Source organism: Camelus dromedarius, chromosome 5 (assembly GCF_036321535.1).
Source record: "Camelus dromedarius isolate mCamDro1 chromosome 5, mCamDro1.pat, whole genome shotgun sequence".
In the NCBI taxonomy this organism is placed as follows: Eukaryota; Metazoa; Chordata; class Mammalia; order Artiodactyla; family Camelidae; genus Camelus; species Camelus dromedarius.
The window spans coordinates 82567879-82586050 of NC_087440.1; the positions used below are offsets into that span (position 1 = coordinate 82567879).

The following is an 18172-nucleotide window of genomic DNA, read 5'->3' on the forward strand; positions in this document are numbered from 1 at the left end:
CTTGACAAGGTCATTAGCTAATCAGTCCAATCTGACACACGTCCCAAGCAGCACGTTTTCCTCCTTGGCTTCCATAACACTGCAGCTTCCTTGGGTTTTCATCTGGTTTTGCTTCTGGCTGTTCCTCCTCTGTATTGTTTCTGAGCAACTCTAAACTTTGTAGTTTTTCAGGGCTCAGTTCTGAGCCCTCCTCTTCTCTCCACGCTACAGTCTCTCCACCTTGGCTTTAAATGTCATGTAAACGCAATGATGCTAGAACTTTTACCTGCAGCCCAGACATCTTTCTGAGCTTCAGAAACATATCCCATTGATGAGTGAAAGTACAATATCTAGATGGGCCTTTGGGCCAGACCACTTGGTTTTCAAAACTAGTTCCTCTTCTTACTTCCTGTGTAATCCTGAGCAAGTTGGTGACCTCTCTAGACTCAGTTTCTCCATCTGTAAAATTGGAATAATAATAGTACTTACTTCATAAGGTTATTGTGTAGATTTAGAGAGTTGATAAAAGCACCTACTATGTAGCATCTACTAAGCTTTCACTATCCATGACTACTATTACCATGTGTGTCCATTAGATTATGTCAAAGGCATCTCAAACTTTATCTGTAGAAAACTGGATCCTATCTTCTCTACCTGCCCCAAATGCATCACTGCTGATTCACCATCTGTGAATTCTAAGGCAGAATTCTAAGATGACCCCAATGACCCCAATGACCCTTTGCATGATCTCCTCCCCCTGAGTGACTGAGTATAATGAGGAATCACTCTTGCGATAAAGGGTTTTGTTGCAGGTATAATTAAGGTCCCATATCAGTCAATCTTCTGATGGGAAGATTGTCTAGGTAGCTCTGACCTAATCACACAAAGCCTAGAGATCAGAAAGGACCTGGAAGTCAGAGAGTCAAAGCATGGGAAGCATGTGACACTCCTTTGCTGCCTGAGGATGGAGGAGCCCAATGAGAAGGAATGCAGGTGGCTCTACAAGCTGACAGAGTCCCCGGGCTGACAGCCATCATGGAAACTGTGACCTCAGACCAATGGCTACAGAACTAAAATCTGCCAACTACAGCAACGAGCTTGAAGTGGATTTTCCCCCAGGGCCTCCAGACAAGAACTCCGTCTAGTCACCAGCTTGATTTCAGCCATGCTGTGAGGAATTTTAACCTACCGAATTGTGCTCTAATAAATGGGCGCTATTACAAGCTAAGGTTGTGGCAATTTACTATGCAGCAATCGAAAATCAGCACATCATCTAAACAAATGAGACCTTCAAACATGTTTGTTCCAGCCCAAAAATTCCGTATCAGTACAACACCAGGTTCTGTTGATTCCATCTCCTAAATACATCTCAAATATATTTACAATTCTTAATCTCTAATTGTTACCCAATCCAAACTTGTATGTTCCATCTGAACTTCGGCAAGAGCCTTCTAAGACTGGTCTCCCTTCAGACACTCCTTCCGTTCTCCTCACAGCGAGGGAGTCATTTTTTACAGTACAAAATTTGTCTCTGAAAAATCCTCCAACAGCTTCACACTGCACTCAGGATAACACCTGAATGCCGTATCATTCTTTCTGTTTTGTTCTTTGTTTGGTTGGTTTTGGGGGGAGATAATTAGTTTTACTTATTTCTTTTAACGGACGCACTGGGGCTTGAACCCGAGACCTTGTGCATGCTAAGTGTGTGCTCCACCACTGAGCTATACCGTCCCTGCCATGAACGCCTTATCATAACCTACCAAGCCCAGCACAAACTGGCTCTGGCTACCTTCTCAGCCCCACTTCCTATGACTCCCCTGCTGGGATACAATGCTCAACTCACAGAGGCCTTTCTTTCAGTAATCCCGGTGTGCCAAGCCATTTCCCACTTTAGGACCATCTGTGTTACTGCCTTTGGCAAAAATGCTTTATCTCCCCACTCGTTACTGCATGATAGCCAGGGCCTCGGCTTGAACATTCACAGAACCCTTCCCTTACCCCTTGCATGCGGCCAGACCTCCCCATTAGGCTCTCTCATAGAACCCTGTACTCTTTTACAGTTTATCACAACTGCAATCTTATAGTTAGCTGTATGATTATGTATTTAAGGTCTCTGTCTTAGGTATAGTTCAGTGAGGGTAGGAGCCATGCCTAATTTGTTCCCTGCTAAAACCCACCATCTGCTACAGTGCCAGACACACAGTATCAACAAACCCTTAATGGATGACTAACACTGTGGCTGTTTTGCCAAACTTACCCATGACAAAATTAGGTCAAAGTTAAGAATTTGATTTGTGTGTGCCCCACTAGATTTGTCCTCATCTAGCCCTAACTGTGATGTTTCCTTACAAACGAAGGACATTGGTATAAAGGAAAAACATGGGCAAGTTCATGGGAAAGGGTTAATGTAAACTGACTGCTAAGATTCAGTGTTCCTGCTCTCTTAATGGAACATCATTCATTTAGATATGAAGTGATCATTATCCTTATGACATATTTTAAGCAGTTTTTCCTTTAGGAAAAACATATAATTCCACTCCAGTATTGATGTGGTTAGAGGACAGAGTGCTTCACTTGACTGAATTTTCCAGTTAATGATGGGCTAGTCCACTAATGTAGAAAATGCCTGGTACAAAGACAGCCCTGTGTATGACCTCCACCTTTTTGCCAAAAAAAATTTCTATTTAAAAGTATGCCTTGATTTTATTGATTTCTCATTTTTTATTTTTTTAAATCTAAAGTGTTATTAATTAATCAGAGACCTCACATTTTTTTTTCTTTTCAGGAGAAATATAAAAATAACATGCACGCCACATTACAAAGATTTTATTTAAGAAGCAAAACACTGGATAGAAGTCAAACATCTTTTCATAATGCCCGTATTATTCATGATTTATATATAGGTGCTTGTCTATAAATGCATTTATTTAATTATGTATTTACCTAATTCCTGCCTTGGTCCAGAAAAGACTTCAAGCAAATTATCTGAATTAATTAAAGCATAAGAAAATAAGAAGAAAGATTAGGATACAAAATGACACCAGGAAGAGGCTCAAGATGTAAGCTAGACCACAATTTTATGTGGTGTAGGCTTGAGATGGGAAGATTCCCAGCCACCAACTTGATAAAAGAGGTCCGCCCCAGGGATCCACTTCACAGCATTCCTATGAAAAACAGAACAGCTGGTCAAAAGCAGCTCCGCTAGACTTGGTACTAAGATCAGAAAGGAATGTCTTCTTGGGGATTCCCTAGAGAGCACACCATTCTACTTCTACTAAGTACGGCATCTGTTACCATGTTCTACTAAATAGTTGTTTAAATGACTGGCTGCTTCACATTGTTATCACATTCAGTTACCCAAGCCGGAGGCAAAGTTATCTCTTAGTTCATCTAGTCTTAAGCAAGATGTTTTCCTTTCCCACTGCTGCTATAAAAAATTACATAAACTTCATGGTTTATTAACAACATGAATTTGCCTTATTACAGTTCTGGAGATCAGAAGTCTCCAAGTGGGTCTTAACAGAGCTAAAATCAAGTGACAGTGGAGCTGCATTCCTTCTGGACACGCCAGGGGAGTATCTGTTCCTCAGCGGCTGGTGGCTGCTCCCATCCCTTGGCTCGTGGCCGGCTTCCAATCTCTGCTGCCACTGTCACATCTCCTCCTCTCCCCCTGTTTCCATTCTCACAACACCTTCTCTGACTCCGACCCACCTACCTCCCTCTTATAAGGACCCTGTAAGTACCTGGGGCCCACCTGGATAATCACCTCATCCTTAACTTAATCACATCTGCCAGGTCTCTTTGTCACCTAAGGAAACATAGGTTAGGGTTAGGACATGGATATCTTGGCAGGTGGTGGGGGGAGGGGGGTGTCTACCACACAAGACTCCATCATTTACCTGTTTGCAGCTACCTAAATTGTAAGGATTATGTCAGAAAATAGCAATATCTGGCCAAATCTATATCATAACAGTAAAGCCACAAATGGAAAACTTTAAATAAAGATTTTTTTTTAACTCAAGAGTTAACCATAGAATTCATTTAAGTACCAGGCTCACCTTCTATATTCCAAATAATTTGATATGTAAAAATATTATTTGCACAATTTTTTGTCAGGAACACACCAACTATATAAAAAGAAGCACACCTACACAAAAACTTGAGTGTGAAATTAAAAAAAAAAAAAAAACTGCAATGCCGAGTACTGTGCTAAAAATCCAGAACTTTACCATCTTATTCTTCCTGCAGTCACAGGGCAGGATGCCTACTGAGTATTTAAAAAAAAAAAAAAAAGTGACATAGCCAGCTCACTCATAACTTTAGGAAGATATAAAGTCCAGAGAACTTACTTGATTTTTGTAGGAATAGTTATAGCTGAACCCAGAGGGGCACTGCTGGAGACAAACATAATGAGGGCAAGATTCTATTTTTGACCCTATTCATCTTCCCTGAAAAACAAGAGGAATGTAGGAGAGCTCATACCTTTGAGATGCACCAAGATCTGTAAACCATCATAGGAGCTCAAAGGAGAAAACTGTGACAACCCCTCCCCCCACTGTATTTTGGGACTGACATCTCTCAACAGCGTATTTAATTGTGAAACTTCAGTCATCACATGATGTTATTACGCTAGATTTTCCCTAGAGGAATTTTCACCAAGCATCAGCTTCTTTTTCAAGGGAAGAATTCAATCCTGCCCACCAAATCACTCACGGCTCCAGGAAGCTAAGGTTTCAGGATTCTTTCTTGCTCTGCAGTAGAGGTTAATGTTGTGTTTGATACAACAGTAGACTTGCCACCTGAGAAGGTTTTCCCGCTTGTGGGCTGAAAATACAAAATATACTTGAATTCCCCTTAACTTAATGGCTGAGATGCCACCTCCTTTGCCCAGATAGGTCATTTTCTTAATCTCTAAAATTCATGGCAGAAAGTTAAGAAGGGACTTTCTTTTAAGGTCTAGGCTCTTGGGAATTAAGTTAGAGTACTGTCGATAACTTATTTATATTTTTGACTTTCCCAATGTATCCTATAAAGCTAAAGATAGAGCACAAGTTCTGTCTACTCTTCTCAAGGTGAGGAAAGTGTGAAAAAAAAAAAGGGGAGGGGGAAAGAACTATAAAAGTATGAACACGGACATGTATTTATGCATGCATAACATAAAAAGGAGAGTAGGATTGTTCTCCTTGATAACTAAGATTGTCACTGAAATTTTTCAAAGTGTCCTATTGTAGATCAACCTTATGGTCCTAAAAAGCTAACTATAAATTAAATCATTATAAATGGAATAATTCAAAGAGCATCAGGGAATTATTTTTCAGTGGCATTAAATCATGAATCATCTGACAAAACAAATCACCACACCTGACTTTCGTCTATATGAAGATTTCCACAGAAATTCCATAGAACATCAACTTAATGCTGGTAAGTATTGTGAATATAACAGTGCAACACCTTTACTTTATGGACAAGAAAACTTAGGTTCAGAAAAGTGAAATGATTTATCCCAGGTCACACAGCAAGTTGGGGGCAGAGCTAGAAATATAATCTACCCTCAGCCTCTGTTAGCCTTTACTTAGATTAGAAGACTCTAAATATGGATAACAGCAATCACACAGGTAAGCTCTTTTATTGGTGGCAGAAATCAGTCAAGCATGGTTTGGGGAAACCAGACAGAGACATCACAAAAAAAACAAAACTAGAGACAAATACCTCTTATGAATATAGACACAAAAATCCTCTATACCAGCAAACTGAATTCAGCATGGTGTATAAAAAGGATTATACACACTACCAAGTGGAATTTATCCCAGGAATACAAGGTTGGCTTAATACCCCCCAAAAATTAATTAATGTAATACACCTTATCAATAAAACAACAACAAAACATCCCCATAAATGCAAAAAGTCCAATGCCTTTTCATGATTAAAAACACTCAAACAAATTAGGAAAAGAAGAAAATTTCCTCAATCTGATAAGGGGCATCGATGAAAAATCCATAGCTAACCTCATATTTAATGGAGAAAGACTAAAGCTTCCCCTTAAGATCAGGAATAAAAGAAGGATGTGTGCTTTCACCAATTCTACTGTTACTGTGCTGAAGATTCTAGCCAAGGCAATTAAGCAAGAAAATTAAATAAAAGGGATATATATTGGAAAAGAAGAAGTAAAACTACCTCTTTTTGCAGATGACATGATATTGTAAGACAACCACTAAAAAACTATTAGAACTAATATACTAGTTCAGCAACATTGTAGGATATAAGATCGATACACAGAAATAAACTGTATCTCTATATACTTGCAATGAATAATCTAAAAATTAAACTAAGAAAATAATTATTTTACAATAGCATCAAAAAGAATAAAATATTTAGGAATAAATTTAACAAAAGAAGCACAAATATATATTATGAAAACTACAAAATGTTGTTGAAAGAAATTAAAGATCTAAATGAATGGAAACACAGTTCATGTTCATGGATCACTAGATTTAATATGCTAAGATGGCAACATTCTCAAAATTGATGTACAGATTCAATGCAATCCCTACCAGAATCATAGTTGGCTTCTTTGTAGAAACTGACAAGCTAATTCTAAAATTCATACGGAAATTCAAGGGGCCCAAAACAGCCAAAACAACCTTAAAAAAGAACAAGGTTGGAAATCTCAAAATTCCCAATTTCAAAACTTACTTAAAAGTTACAGTAGTCAAGACAGGGTGGTGCTGGCATAAGAACAGACATAAAAATCAGTGGAATTAAGCTGAGAGTCCAGAAATAAACCCATACATTCTATAGTCAATTGACTTTTGACAAGGGTTCTGAGACAATAAAATGGGAAAAGAACAGTCATTCAACAAATGGATCAAAAACCTAAATGTAACAGCCAAAACCCTAAAACTCTTAGAAGGAAATAGAGACATAAATCTTCATGACCTTGAATTAATCAATGATTTTTTAGATATGATACCAAAAGCATAAGAAACAGAAGAAAAAAAGAAATAAATTGGACTTCATCAAAATCAAAAACTGTAGTGCTTCTAACAATATCACCAAAAAAAAAAAAAAAGAGAGAGAGAGAGAGATAATCCACCTTATGGGAGAAAATATTTGCAAACCATGTATCTGACAAGGGATGTACATCCCTAGAATACATAAAGAACTCGTATCTCATAATAAAAAGACAAATTAATCAATTAAAAAATGGGCAAAGGATCTGGATAGACATTACTCCAAACATATACAAATGGCCCATAAGCACATGAAAAGATGCCCAATATCATTAGGCAGTAGGAAACACAAACCAGAACTATAGTGAGATACCACTTCTTAGTCACTAGGATGGCTACAAGCCAAAAGACAGACAGTAACAAGTGATGGCAAGGATGTGGAGAAATTGGAGCCCCTGTACACTGCTAGCAGACTGTAAAGCAGCACAGCCACTTTGGAAAACCTACAAAGTGAAACATAGATTTACCATGTCATCCAGTAATTTTATTCTTAAATACCTACCCAAGAAAAATGAAAACACAGGTCCACACAGAAACTTGTACACAAATGTACACAGCAGCATTATTCACAACAGCCAAAATGTGGAAACAACCCAAATGTCCATCAACTGATGAATGGACAAACAAAATGTGGTCTATCCATACAATGGAATGCTATCTGTCCATTTGAAAAATGAAGTGCTGACATGTGCTACAAATGGATGAATCTTGAAAGCACTGTGTTCGGTGAAAGAAGCCAGGCTTAAAAGGCCACACATTATAAAATTCTGTAATATGTAATGTTCCTAGGCAAATACATAGACAGAATACAGAATCAGCGGTTGACTAGGGCTGGGGATGTGGAATGACTGACACAAATGCATAAGACTTTTTTTAGGGTGATGGAAATGTTTTAAAATTAGATTGTGGTGATGGTTGTATAACCATAAATATACTAAAATTCACTGAACTGTACACTTAAAACAAGTGGATTTTATGATATGTAGATTATCTCTCAAAAAAGCTGTTTAACAAAAAAGACATTCCAGCTTCCACCTTGCTCTTTCTCTTCGATCACTTGTTCTGGGGGAGCCAGCTGTCATGTCATGAGGACATTCAAACAGCCCTACGGAGAGGTTCACGTGGCAAGGAACTGAAGCATCCTGCCAACAACACGTGAGTGATTTGTGTTAGAAGGGAATCTCCCACCCTAGACAAGTCTTCAGGTGAATGCAGTCCTGGCCAGGATTCTGACTACAACCTCATGGGAGAGACCCTGAGTCAGAACTATCAAGCTAAGCAACTCCTGAATTTCTAACCACAAAAATCATGTTGCTTTAAGCCACTAAGTTTGGAATAATTTGTTACACAGCAATAGATAACTAGTACCCCTCCTCTGACCCTCTCCCCTAATGATGGACATCTAAGGAAATGTCTTCCCAGCAACCCTTCCTCTTCTAAGAGTTCAGTTTCACTCCAGTCCATATGCTCATTGTAGTAGTTGTCATGTTAGTGAAACATGATCCCACTCCCTGGCCTTAGCTGAATGATCCAAAAGCAGGCACCTTACAAAAGCCAAGCTAATAAAGTCCTTCCCTAAGATTTCTGTACCTAAAGTTGATAAAAAGGCAGTGTCTTGCAGATACAAACTACTATATATAAAATAGATAAACAACAAGGCCCTACTGTATAGCACAGGGAACTATATTCAATAGCTTGAAATAACCTATAATGAATATATATATATATGTATAACTGAATCACTAAACTGTACACCAGAAACTAATGCAACACTGTAAATCAACTGTACTTCAATTAACCAAAAAAAAAAAAAAAGGCAGTGTCTCGCTGGTACCTGGAGCTGTAAGATGTAAAATTGGAGGTCTGTCATCAGCCATGTTCCTCCCCACGTAAGAAAAGGTAGACAGCAGTGGAGAAGAATGAAGCCATGGCATAGAGACAAGCAAGGATTCAAGATGGAGAGAGTACAGACAACTAAGTCTCTGGTTCCAGTGATTCCCAATGCAACCCTGTCCTTCCAGTGGGAAGACTGTATGTCTTATAACCCCAGCATATAAAACAGTACACAGAGGTAATGTACTGAATAAATGAATAAGATAATGCAATATCCTTCCAATAATACCCCACTTTTTTTTTTTGCTACTGTTGTTCAACAGCCAGATTTAATTATTTGAAACCTAAAAGTCCTAACATCTTCTTTGCTACCTGTATACTCTGTATATCCTTCTATTATTACAATAGGACAATACATCCTAATTACTGGTTTACAAAGCCTCCTCCCCTACCATCAGAGGGCAACAAATTTTCTTAGTCATTTTTGATATTATCAGTACCATTTAGCCTAGAAAATGGAAAGTGTCAAGAAATGTATGTTTAGCTGATCTAATCAACACTTTACTCTTCATTTTTAGCTTTGATAGTCACTATCATCAATTTGCCAACCACCTAACATCTGCAAGATACTGGGAATACAATAAACTGTTAGACTTTGTCCTGGATTTTCGCACAATTAATTTATTCACCAAGTATCTGATTACCTACCATATGCCAGGGGCTGAAAATGGATGGAGGACATGGTGTCTGTCCTGAAGGACCATACAGTCCAGCATAGACAAGCAAATCAATTATTACAGTTCTGTGTGTTAAATGTTGTTGAAGAAATATGTACAGGCTGCTAAGCAGCGGGGATCACTGGTAGTTTACACTCTACTTCAGGAGGCGAGACAATACAGAAAAAGACGACAGCCTGGCAATGCGGCAGAGGCTAAGCACCAAATGACTGATTTGTTTTCCAAGTGACACTGGATTCATTTGCAAACTTTAAGAAAAGACACTGTTACGGGTGATCTTCAGATTTACATGCAACCAACATCTCCTGAGTGCCTATTATGTGCCAAGCAAACTGCTTGGCACTTTTCTAACAGGGCCTCATTCAATTTTTACATTCTATAAAAGAGAGAAGTGACTCTAAGTGAAGTGACTTGCCCAAGTCTACAGAGCTAATAAATGGCAGGGTTGGGACTTAGAATTAAGTCTTCAATTCCACATCCAGATATGCCATGCTACTCAGTCTACACAACTGGAACAATTTCCAAGTCCTTACATGTAACTTGTATTGCTTTTTCACTCATCCCACAGCAGACAATACAGTGTTGGACACACATGGGCGATCACCAACTGCTGACTTGATACGACTATGTGCTTGTCCACATTTTGAGAAGCAAGGGACCACATCAGATCAAATTACTTTGGTGCCTATTATAGCACCATGTGCTGACAGGGGCCCAGTTGGCTGAAGATGAGCGAATCTTTCAAGTTATATTTTAACAGTATTTTTGACCACTGTATCCGGTCAGTTGTTCCATTGTTCAGTAATAAATCAAAATGACTGTTCATTTCCTTCGACAGTTAACAGTACTAATGAATTCAGTATAATCTCACCATCCATCAGAAAAATTTCTAAAATGCAAACTTGAAGCTGATGATTCACACAGTTAGTAGAGAAGGGGAAATAAAGCAGTACTCATTGTTTTCTACAAAACCAGCATTGTTTGCAAAACCCAGAAACTGAGCAGTTGGTTGACTACTAACGAATTAGGTTGCTCCTTGTTCATTTAGCAAAAAGCTGTTTGTTGCACCATGGTCAATGGATGAGGAGCATATGACTTCAAGCAGCTCCTGTTGTACAGCACGATTCTACATATATGAATCAGTGAATCGTTATGTAAGAAAGAAAAAGAAATTCAAAATCTCCAAACCAGAAAGCATCTGACACTGAGCTTGGCACAAATCAGATATTAATTCTGAATAAATGTTTACTGAATGAGTTATTTAACAGCCCTTTGAAAACATCAGTTGTCTATTAAATTGAGAGAGAAAAATCAAGCCAACCAAACCTAGACAGGTTATGTTAGGAACTCAAATAAATTACGGAGTAACTGTCTCAAGATACATGACAAATTCACAATGACCAAAAAATGTTTTAAACCAATGTTTTAAAATGTTGAAATAAGTAAGCATGCATTTGACATCCTTCTTAAATTAAGTGACCACACTGGCACTCACTGGAATGCTAACCAACAATAACAAAATCTAAAAGAATGGGTGACAGATCTAACTTCACAATCTGTTCAAAACACTAACAAGGTGTACTAGGCATACACCTGAAACCTGCTATATAAGCTCTGTGTCTACACAATAAAACAATATCCCGGTATGCCAAAGACACTGAATCAAAAACCTTCATAAATGCTCACAGAACATTTAAGAGTAATAATGAACAATTCATGAAAATGTATTATCCGTTCAGAAATGAAAAAAGATCTCTAATATGAGACTGGGCCCCAAAAATATAAACCCAAACTGTACTGATTAGTCCGAATAAACATTTTCCATTAAGGACCCACAACGAATAAAGTAATCCAACAAGTATACAGCTTGGGACGACTCTAGTGATCTCAAACATAAGAATGTAAGCGCTGGCTAGTTAGTCTCTTTTACCTAGAGCTTTAAATTTACTGAGCCTTCTTCTCAAGAGACCTCTGAAAGAAATTCAAGGCCAAGTATAGTATTTAATGATGATTGCAAATAAAAGCACTCAGTCCCTGGAGCCTGCGATCCCTCGTTATCTCACTAGGGACTGGACTCGGGAAAGGCCAGGGGACAGCAACCCTTTTATCTTGCACAGGACCCGAGCACCTTAGGGACCCCTCTAGGGAAGCAGAGGGGCGGAGAAGTGAGTCACGCTCCAAAACTAAGCGTCGTTCACTCCATACTGAGGAAGGCGCACCTTTCACCCTAGACAGGATGCAGTGACAGATGTGTCACCTGTGCGGGAAGGGGGCGCGAAGACATCCTCAGACATCCCTAGAGTCAGTACCAAAAGGGAGCTGTCAACTGCTCCGCGGGTCCCAACGCCCGCGCCCGCCGCTCATTCCCGGGCTCGGGAAAACTTTCGGCGGGCTCCCCTCGCGTGCGCCCCCACCTCGCGGGACCCCCGGCTCCCGCCCCGCCCGCGAGGCCCCGCCCCAGGCCCGCCCCCCGCGCCCAAGGCTCGGCCCCGCGCCCCCCGTCCCCCGCCCGCGCGGACACCCGCGTGCCCTCGGGGCGCGCCCCCGCGCCGAGTCCGGACGGCAGAAGGCGGGGTCGCTCACCAGTCCGCAGCTCGTGCTTGACGGTAAGGAGCTGCTCTTCCCCGGCGCCGCCGTCCTTGCTGGTCCCTGCGGCGGCAGCGCGGCCGCTGCCGCCCTCCTCCTCCATCTTCTCCCTTTCCTGATCCCGCGGGGTCCTCGGAGGGGACCCGGGAGACAGCGGACGCCTGGCCCCTCACAGCTCCCGCTGCAGCCCTAGGAGCCGCGGTGCGGCAGCTCCAGAACTCGGACGCCGAGACGAGTAGCTTTCCCGCTCTGGCCGCACAGCTTGCTCCTCCGCCTCCTCCCCCTTCGGCGGGCACCGCTAGTACCGCGCAACCAAACCGCCCCCTGCTCCTCCGCCAAGCCGCTCCGCCCACAGCTAGCAAGGTAGAGGAGCCATTCGAGCCGCCATCGCTTATTGGGCACGGGGCGCGCGCATCTGTTAACGCCGGCTCCCATTGGACAATCCGCTCAGACGCCTCAGGAGCCGCCCCGCTCCGCTCCTCGAGTTGTTGTTGCTTGGCGAGGAGGCAGGAGAGGGAGAAGCGCGACCGCTCCGATTGGTGAGGCCGGAATTCTGCCCCGCCCATCTCCCCTGATGCGCACGCGTAGTCTGGACCTTCCCTTCCCTGACATTCCCAGAACGGTCACACCCCTTATTCCCCAGCTTTGATCTGTTAGTAAACAGTGTCTAGTAGTCAGGAGGCGCTCGGGGTCTGTGATTGGCTATTGCTGAAAGAGGCGGGGAGGGCTGATTGGAACGTTTGGTCCGCCAATCACCGTGGGCAGAGGAGGAGCTTGGAGGAAAGCGTTTCTCACGCACGTGTTTGCAGACGTACCTATGGGTCCCAGTGCGCAATATACAGGTATGTGACCAGCTGGACGACAGCGTGTCTTTAAAAGGTGCCACTCGCTCTAGTGAGCCCTAAATAAGTTGAGTCTGTGCTTAAGTACAGGTAGTTCTTAGACATTTCAAAAATTCGCAGTCCTCCGTAAAGACTTTTGCAAAGGATCAACATTTCCATTTTGTACAAACGCACCGTAGGCACCAAAAGGCTACAGAGATTAATAAGATAGAATACAATCCCTGCCCATAAACAGCTTTGGATAGAATATAAGAAACAGACAATCTGTGTATATACACAGAAAACTGTAAAGCAGAATTTGAAATTAAACAGTCGTACAAACTGTTAGAGAATTGCACAGATAGTAATAATTATTCTCAGTAAAGGAGCTGGGGAAGGCTTTTAGGGCAAGGAGACATTCGAGATAACCAATTTAAAGGATGGGTGAGATAGAAATACTAGCAGCAGATATTTCATACAGAGTTAGTAACAGTGAACATAGCCCTGGAATTAGAGAAGAAAAGTGTGGGTTAAGTGATTGATAATAGAATAGTGAATAGAAGTATAACATAAGAGACACAGCTAAAAAAGTAAGGTTCAGTAAGATAATAGAGTAACTTGACCACAATGTTAAGCAGTACATATTTTATTTAGTACAGAATGGGAAGCCTCAAAGAAGAGCTAAAATATCAAACTGTTCTCTTGGAAATTAGCTTCGGTTATACTGAGAAAGATGGATCAAAGGGAGGAGAAGAAAGATGGCAGTTTAAGAATACTGTTGCAAGAACAGAATTTATGGGGGCCGAATTTCTGGCAGTGGACGTGAGAATGAGAAAAGGAGGGGATTAAATATGGACGCTTAGATATAATTCACATAGAAATGAACTTTTAAACTAAGCATGGATTGGATCAGAGGTCAGCAAACTTTTTCTGTAAAGGGCCAAATAGTAAATAGTAAATATTTTAGGCTTTGCAGGCCATGTGGTTTCTTTCACAACTATTCACCTCTGCTTTTGCAGTGTGAAAGCGGACAATAAGTAAACTAACAGATATGGTTGTGTTCCAATAAGTATTTATGGATATTGAAATTAAACTTCACATAATTTTCATGTCATGATATATTCTTTTAATTCTTTTCAAACGTTTAAATATATAAAAATGCTTCTTAGCTTTGGGCCATTGAAACAAAACAGGTAGTAAGTCAGATTTGGCCTGCAGGCCACCGTTTGCAGATTCCTGGATTTGAGTGCCATAGAAGAGAAGGCAGAAGCTTCAGCAGCTCCCAGGTGGCCTTATCAACCTGGGCTTACCTTCCTGGAATGTCTTACTTGTTTTTCTCCTCCACAAATAATGTGCTGTTTGTAGCCAGGGAATGACTGTGTGTCATTATTCGTTTGTTCACTCAACAACTTTTATGCCAGTTATGTACCAAGTACTGTGATGGGTGCTAGAGGCACAGTGAGGGCAAAACAGATGCAATCCTTGCTCCTATAGTGCATACCATCTAGAAATGGAAATAAGTATAAATCACATAAAAAAGTGTAAACTTTCCATTGTAACCATGTGGTAAAGGGAAGTTATAGGATACTGTAGTAGAATGTATTAGGGGGACCTAATTTAGGTTGGAGGAGCTTGAAGGCCTTTATGAGGAAGTGTTATTTAAGCTGATTCTTTAAGATGAGTAGATTTTAACCAGGATGTGGTAGAGATTGACCTGATGCTCACCAATCTCATTTCCTCTTCCTGGACACACAGGAAAACTACATTTTTTTTTCTCCTTTGCAGTTAGGCTAGGGTCACATGACTGTGACCTGGCCAGTAGGTTGTGGGCAGATGTGATATGTGCCATTTCCAGGCCTTGCCCCATGCATAATCATGCACACACTCTTCTCTTTCCACAGCAACTGCAAGGGCCACATCTGGAATATGGGCACGCCACAATATAGACAAACCCTGAAGCCCTGAGTCTCCACTTGAAGAAGAGCCACCCAACCTACATCAGACTGAAATGTGAGCAATAAATGAATCTTTTTAGGCATAAGCTACTGAGATGCTGGGGTTGTTTGCTACCAAGGCATAATCCAGCCTACCCTGACAATTTCACAAATGAATTGTTGGGGGAAGAAAATTATAGGAAGATGCATATGCAAAGTCCTGATACAAAGAGCCTGTTGTGTCTTAGGGATTGAGAGAAAGTAAATGGGGTCATAACACAGTAAGCAAGAGATGAGGTGAGAGAGGCAGACAAAGACCCAATCGTGAAGTTTGTGGTAGATCTGTTAATATTTTTTGAAGTTTTGCCTGTGTGAAGTCAGAAGTAATGGAAGGAATTTAAACAGGGGAATAATATAATTGGGGTAGTATTTTCAGAAGGTCACTGTGGTTCGCGTTAGGAGACTGGGCTGGAAGGAGCAAGAAAGGATACAGGGAGACCAGTTAGGAGCTTATCATGGCAGTCTGGGCAAAGGATGATCCAGGTACAGAAGATATGGAAAAAAATGGAAGGTGTCTAGGTACAGAGTTTGAACTTCCTGAAGGATTGATTTTGTGGGTGAGCATAAAAGACATGTTGAAATGACAGCAGATTTTCTAGCGGGTGCAACTGAGTGGATGGAAGAAGATGGTGCTACCGTGTAACAAAAGGGTTGTGAACTAATGGAAGAGCATGTGCAGAGGAAATATCAAGAGTTTAACTTTGAGATATTCAGTGCCAGTATTAAGTAGCTATATGGACATATGAGCTTGGAGCTCTGCAGAGCAATCTAGGATAGAGATACAAATTCAGGAATCACTGACATTTGGATGGTATTTGAGACTAGAGGTGTGAATAAGATTACCTGGGGAGAAAATGTACAGTAAGAAGAGAAGAGCCCAGGACGGAAGTCTAGGAATTTCAACGTTGAGACCTTGTAATGGGAAGGTGGAGGCTGAAGTGTAGGAGGAAAACCCAGAAAGTTTGTGTCTTGGAAGCCAAGTGTTTTAAGAAGGAGGGAGTGGTCAGCTGAGTTACATGCCTTGACAGGTCACATAAGATGAAGTCTGGGAAAGATCCCATAAATTTGCCAACTTGGTATCATTGTGACAATTTCCAAAGTGATTTTGTGAGAGCAAATGTGAGGCGAAGGAGTAGAAACAGTGGGTATGGACATCTTATTCAAGAAGTTTTCCTCTGAAAGAGAATAAAGAAGGAAGGCCCATGCTGGAGGGACCCAGGGAGATTTTTTTTTTCAGATAATTTTAAAATTGCAAATCAGTTGCAAAAAACAGTACAGTTTCCACATACCCTCCACCCAGCTTTCCCTAACATTAATATCTTACATACCATAGTTCAATCATCAAAACTGAGAAATTAACATTTGTACAATATTATTAAGTAAACTACAGACTCTACAGATTTCACCACTTATTCCATTAAAAAATGGTTTTTGTATTCGTAAATGGTTGAAAAATAATTAAAATAAGAAGAGTATACCATGACATATGTAAATTATGTGAGACTTACATTTCAATTTGCCAGAATCCAATCTGTTTTCCTGCATTACATTTAGTGGTCATGGCTCTTGAATCTCCTCCAATCTGTAGCAGTTCCTTATTCATTCTTTGCCTTTCATGACCTTAACTCTTTTGAAAAGTACTGATCAAGTATTTTTGTAGAATGCCCTTTGATTTGGGTTTGTCTGATGTTTGGTTTATGGTTAATTTGAAGTTACGCATTTTTGGCAAGAGTGCCATGGAGGTGACGTGCTCTGTCAACTCATCATATCAGGGGTCCAAGAAGTTTCTATTCGTATTAATTGTGATGTCAGCCTTGAACACTTGATTAAGGTGGTGTTTGCCAGATTTCTCTAACTTTATTATTTTCCCATTGTAATTAATAAATATTGGGAGGGCCTGTGAGATGCTTTTTGACTATGCAAACGTCCAGTTTCTCTTTAAACTCTCGCCCACTAATTTTAGCATCCATTGGTGGATCTTGCTTATAGCACAGCAGTTATGACTGTGATAGTTTAATTTTCTATTCGGTTGGTTTTTAAGATGAGAAGTACTTTGGTGATGGGGGAAGAGGTTGTAGAATCAATGAAGAGAATCTATAAAACAAAAAGTGGGCGGGGCTGGGAGCCTGAGCTCGCTGAGAGGTTTGCTTTTGATGGGAGGAGGCCTCAAGTCCCTCATTGTAGTGAGAGTTGGGGCGGGGGTGGGGAGGAATGCTGGAGGCAGACATGGACCAGCTTGTAGACTTGGGGATATCTTGGTCATCTCATCTCAGTACCCCTTGGCATCTAGAATTGGCTCTAGCCCAAAACGAGCTTTCAGTAAATGTTTGTTGAATGAATGAAAAATGAATGAGAGAAAGTAGGAAACCTACAATTAAAGAGTAGGTATATACTCAGCCATAAAAAAGAATGAAATAATGCCATTTGCAACCACATGGGTGGACCTGGAGATTATCATACTAAGTGAAGTAAGTCAGACAGAGAAGGACAGATATCTCATGATATCACTTGTGTATTGAATCTAAAATGTGATACAAATGAACTTATTTACAAAACAGAAATAGACTCACAGACATAGAAAAAATTACGGTTACCAAAGGAGAAAGGGGGAGGGATAAATTAGGAGTTTGGGATTAGGAGATACAAACTACTATATATAAAATAGATAAACAACAAGGTCCTAGTGTATAGCACAGGGAACTATATTCAATACCTTGTAATAACCTATAATGGAAAAGAATATGAAAAAGAATATATGTATATATATGTGTATAACTGAAACACTTTGCTGTACACCAGAAACTAACCCAACCATTGTAAATCAACCATACTTCAATTAAAACAAAAAAAGAATTACAGAGTAGGTATAAAAAGAATAGAAAATTATGAGTGTAATCGTAGTAAAGCAAGAATAGGCCCTATGAGCTGAACCCACCTGTAAATAGTTTAAAACCACTCAGATGTGCACACATGTAGCAAAGAGTTTATTTCAGAGAGTTAAACCCTATGTCGAGGGAGAGGGGAGATGGAATAAGATGGATTTGAGATTAGAGGACAGTGGAAACAGTTTGGAACAGTCACTGTGGAAAGTAAATATCGCGAGCCAGCTTAGATGATTGCTGACTAGCACCAGGGGCTCAGGTGGAGTTAGAAAGCCTGAATCAGGACAGTTTAATGTCTTTCTCAGCAACTTACATTCCCCCTCAGGTTTG

The 18172-nt window shown here is 40.6% G+C and overlaps 2 protein-coding genes across 9 annotated transcripts in view; one reads left to right on the plus strand and one right to left on the minus strand.

Annotated features, from left to right (window-relative positions):
• RPS6KA5 (ribosomal protein S6 kinase A5) overlaps window positions 1-12441 on the minus strand; it is a 170737-nt gene extending 158296 nt beyond the window's left edge. Inside the window, exon 1 of the mRNA XM_031454182.2 lies at window positions 12143-12441. Within this exon, the coding sequence (XP_031310042.2) occupies window positions 12143-12248 (106 nt within the window). The 5' untranslated portion in view covers window positions 12249-12441. The remainder of the gene's footprint in view (window positions 1-12142) is intronic.
• Window positions 12081-18172, plus strand: part of DGLUCY (D-glutamate cyclase) — a 120163-nt gene continuing 114071 nt past the window's right edge. For 5 of the 8 annotated variants that reach the window (XM_064486196.1, XM_010988185.3, XM_064486198.1 and 2 more), the window contains exons 1-2: window positions 12691-12987; window positions 14868-14976. The gene's annotated coding sequence lies outside the window, so the exon portion shown is untranslated. The other 3 variants (XM_064486197.1, XM_010988188.3, XM_031454186.2) reach the window with 2 other exon arrangements.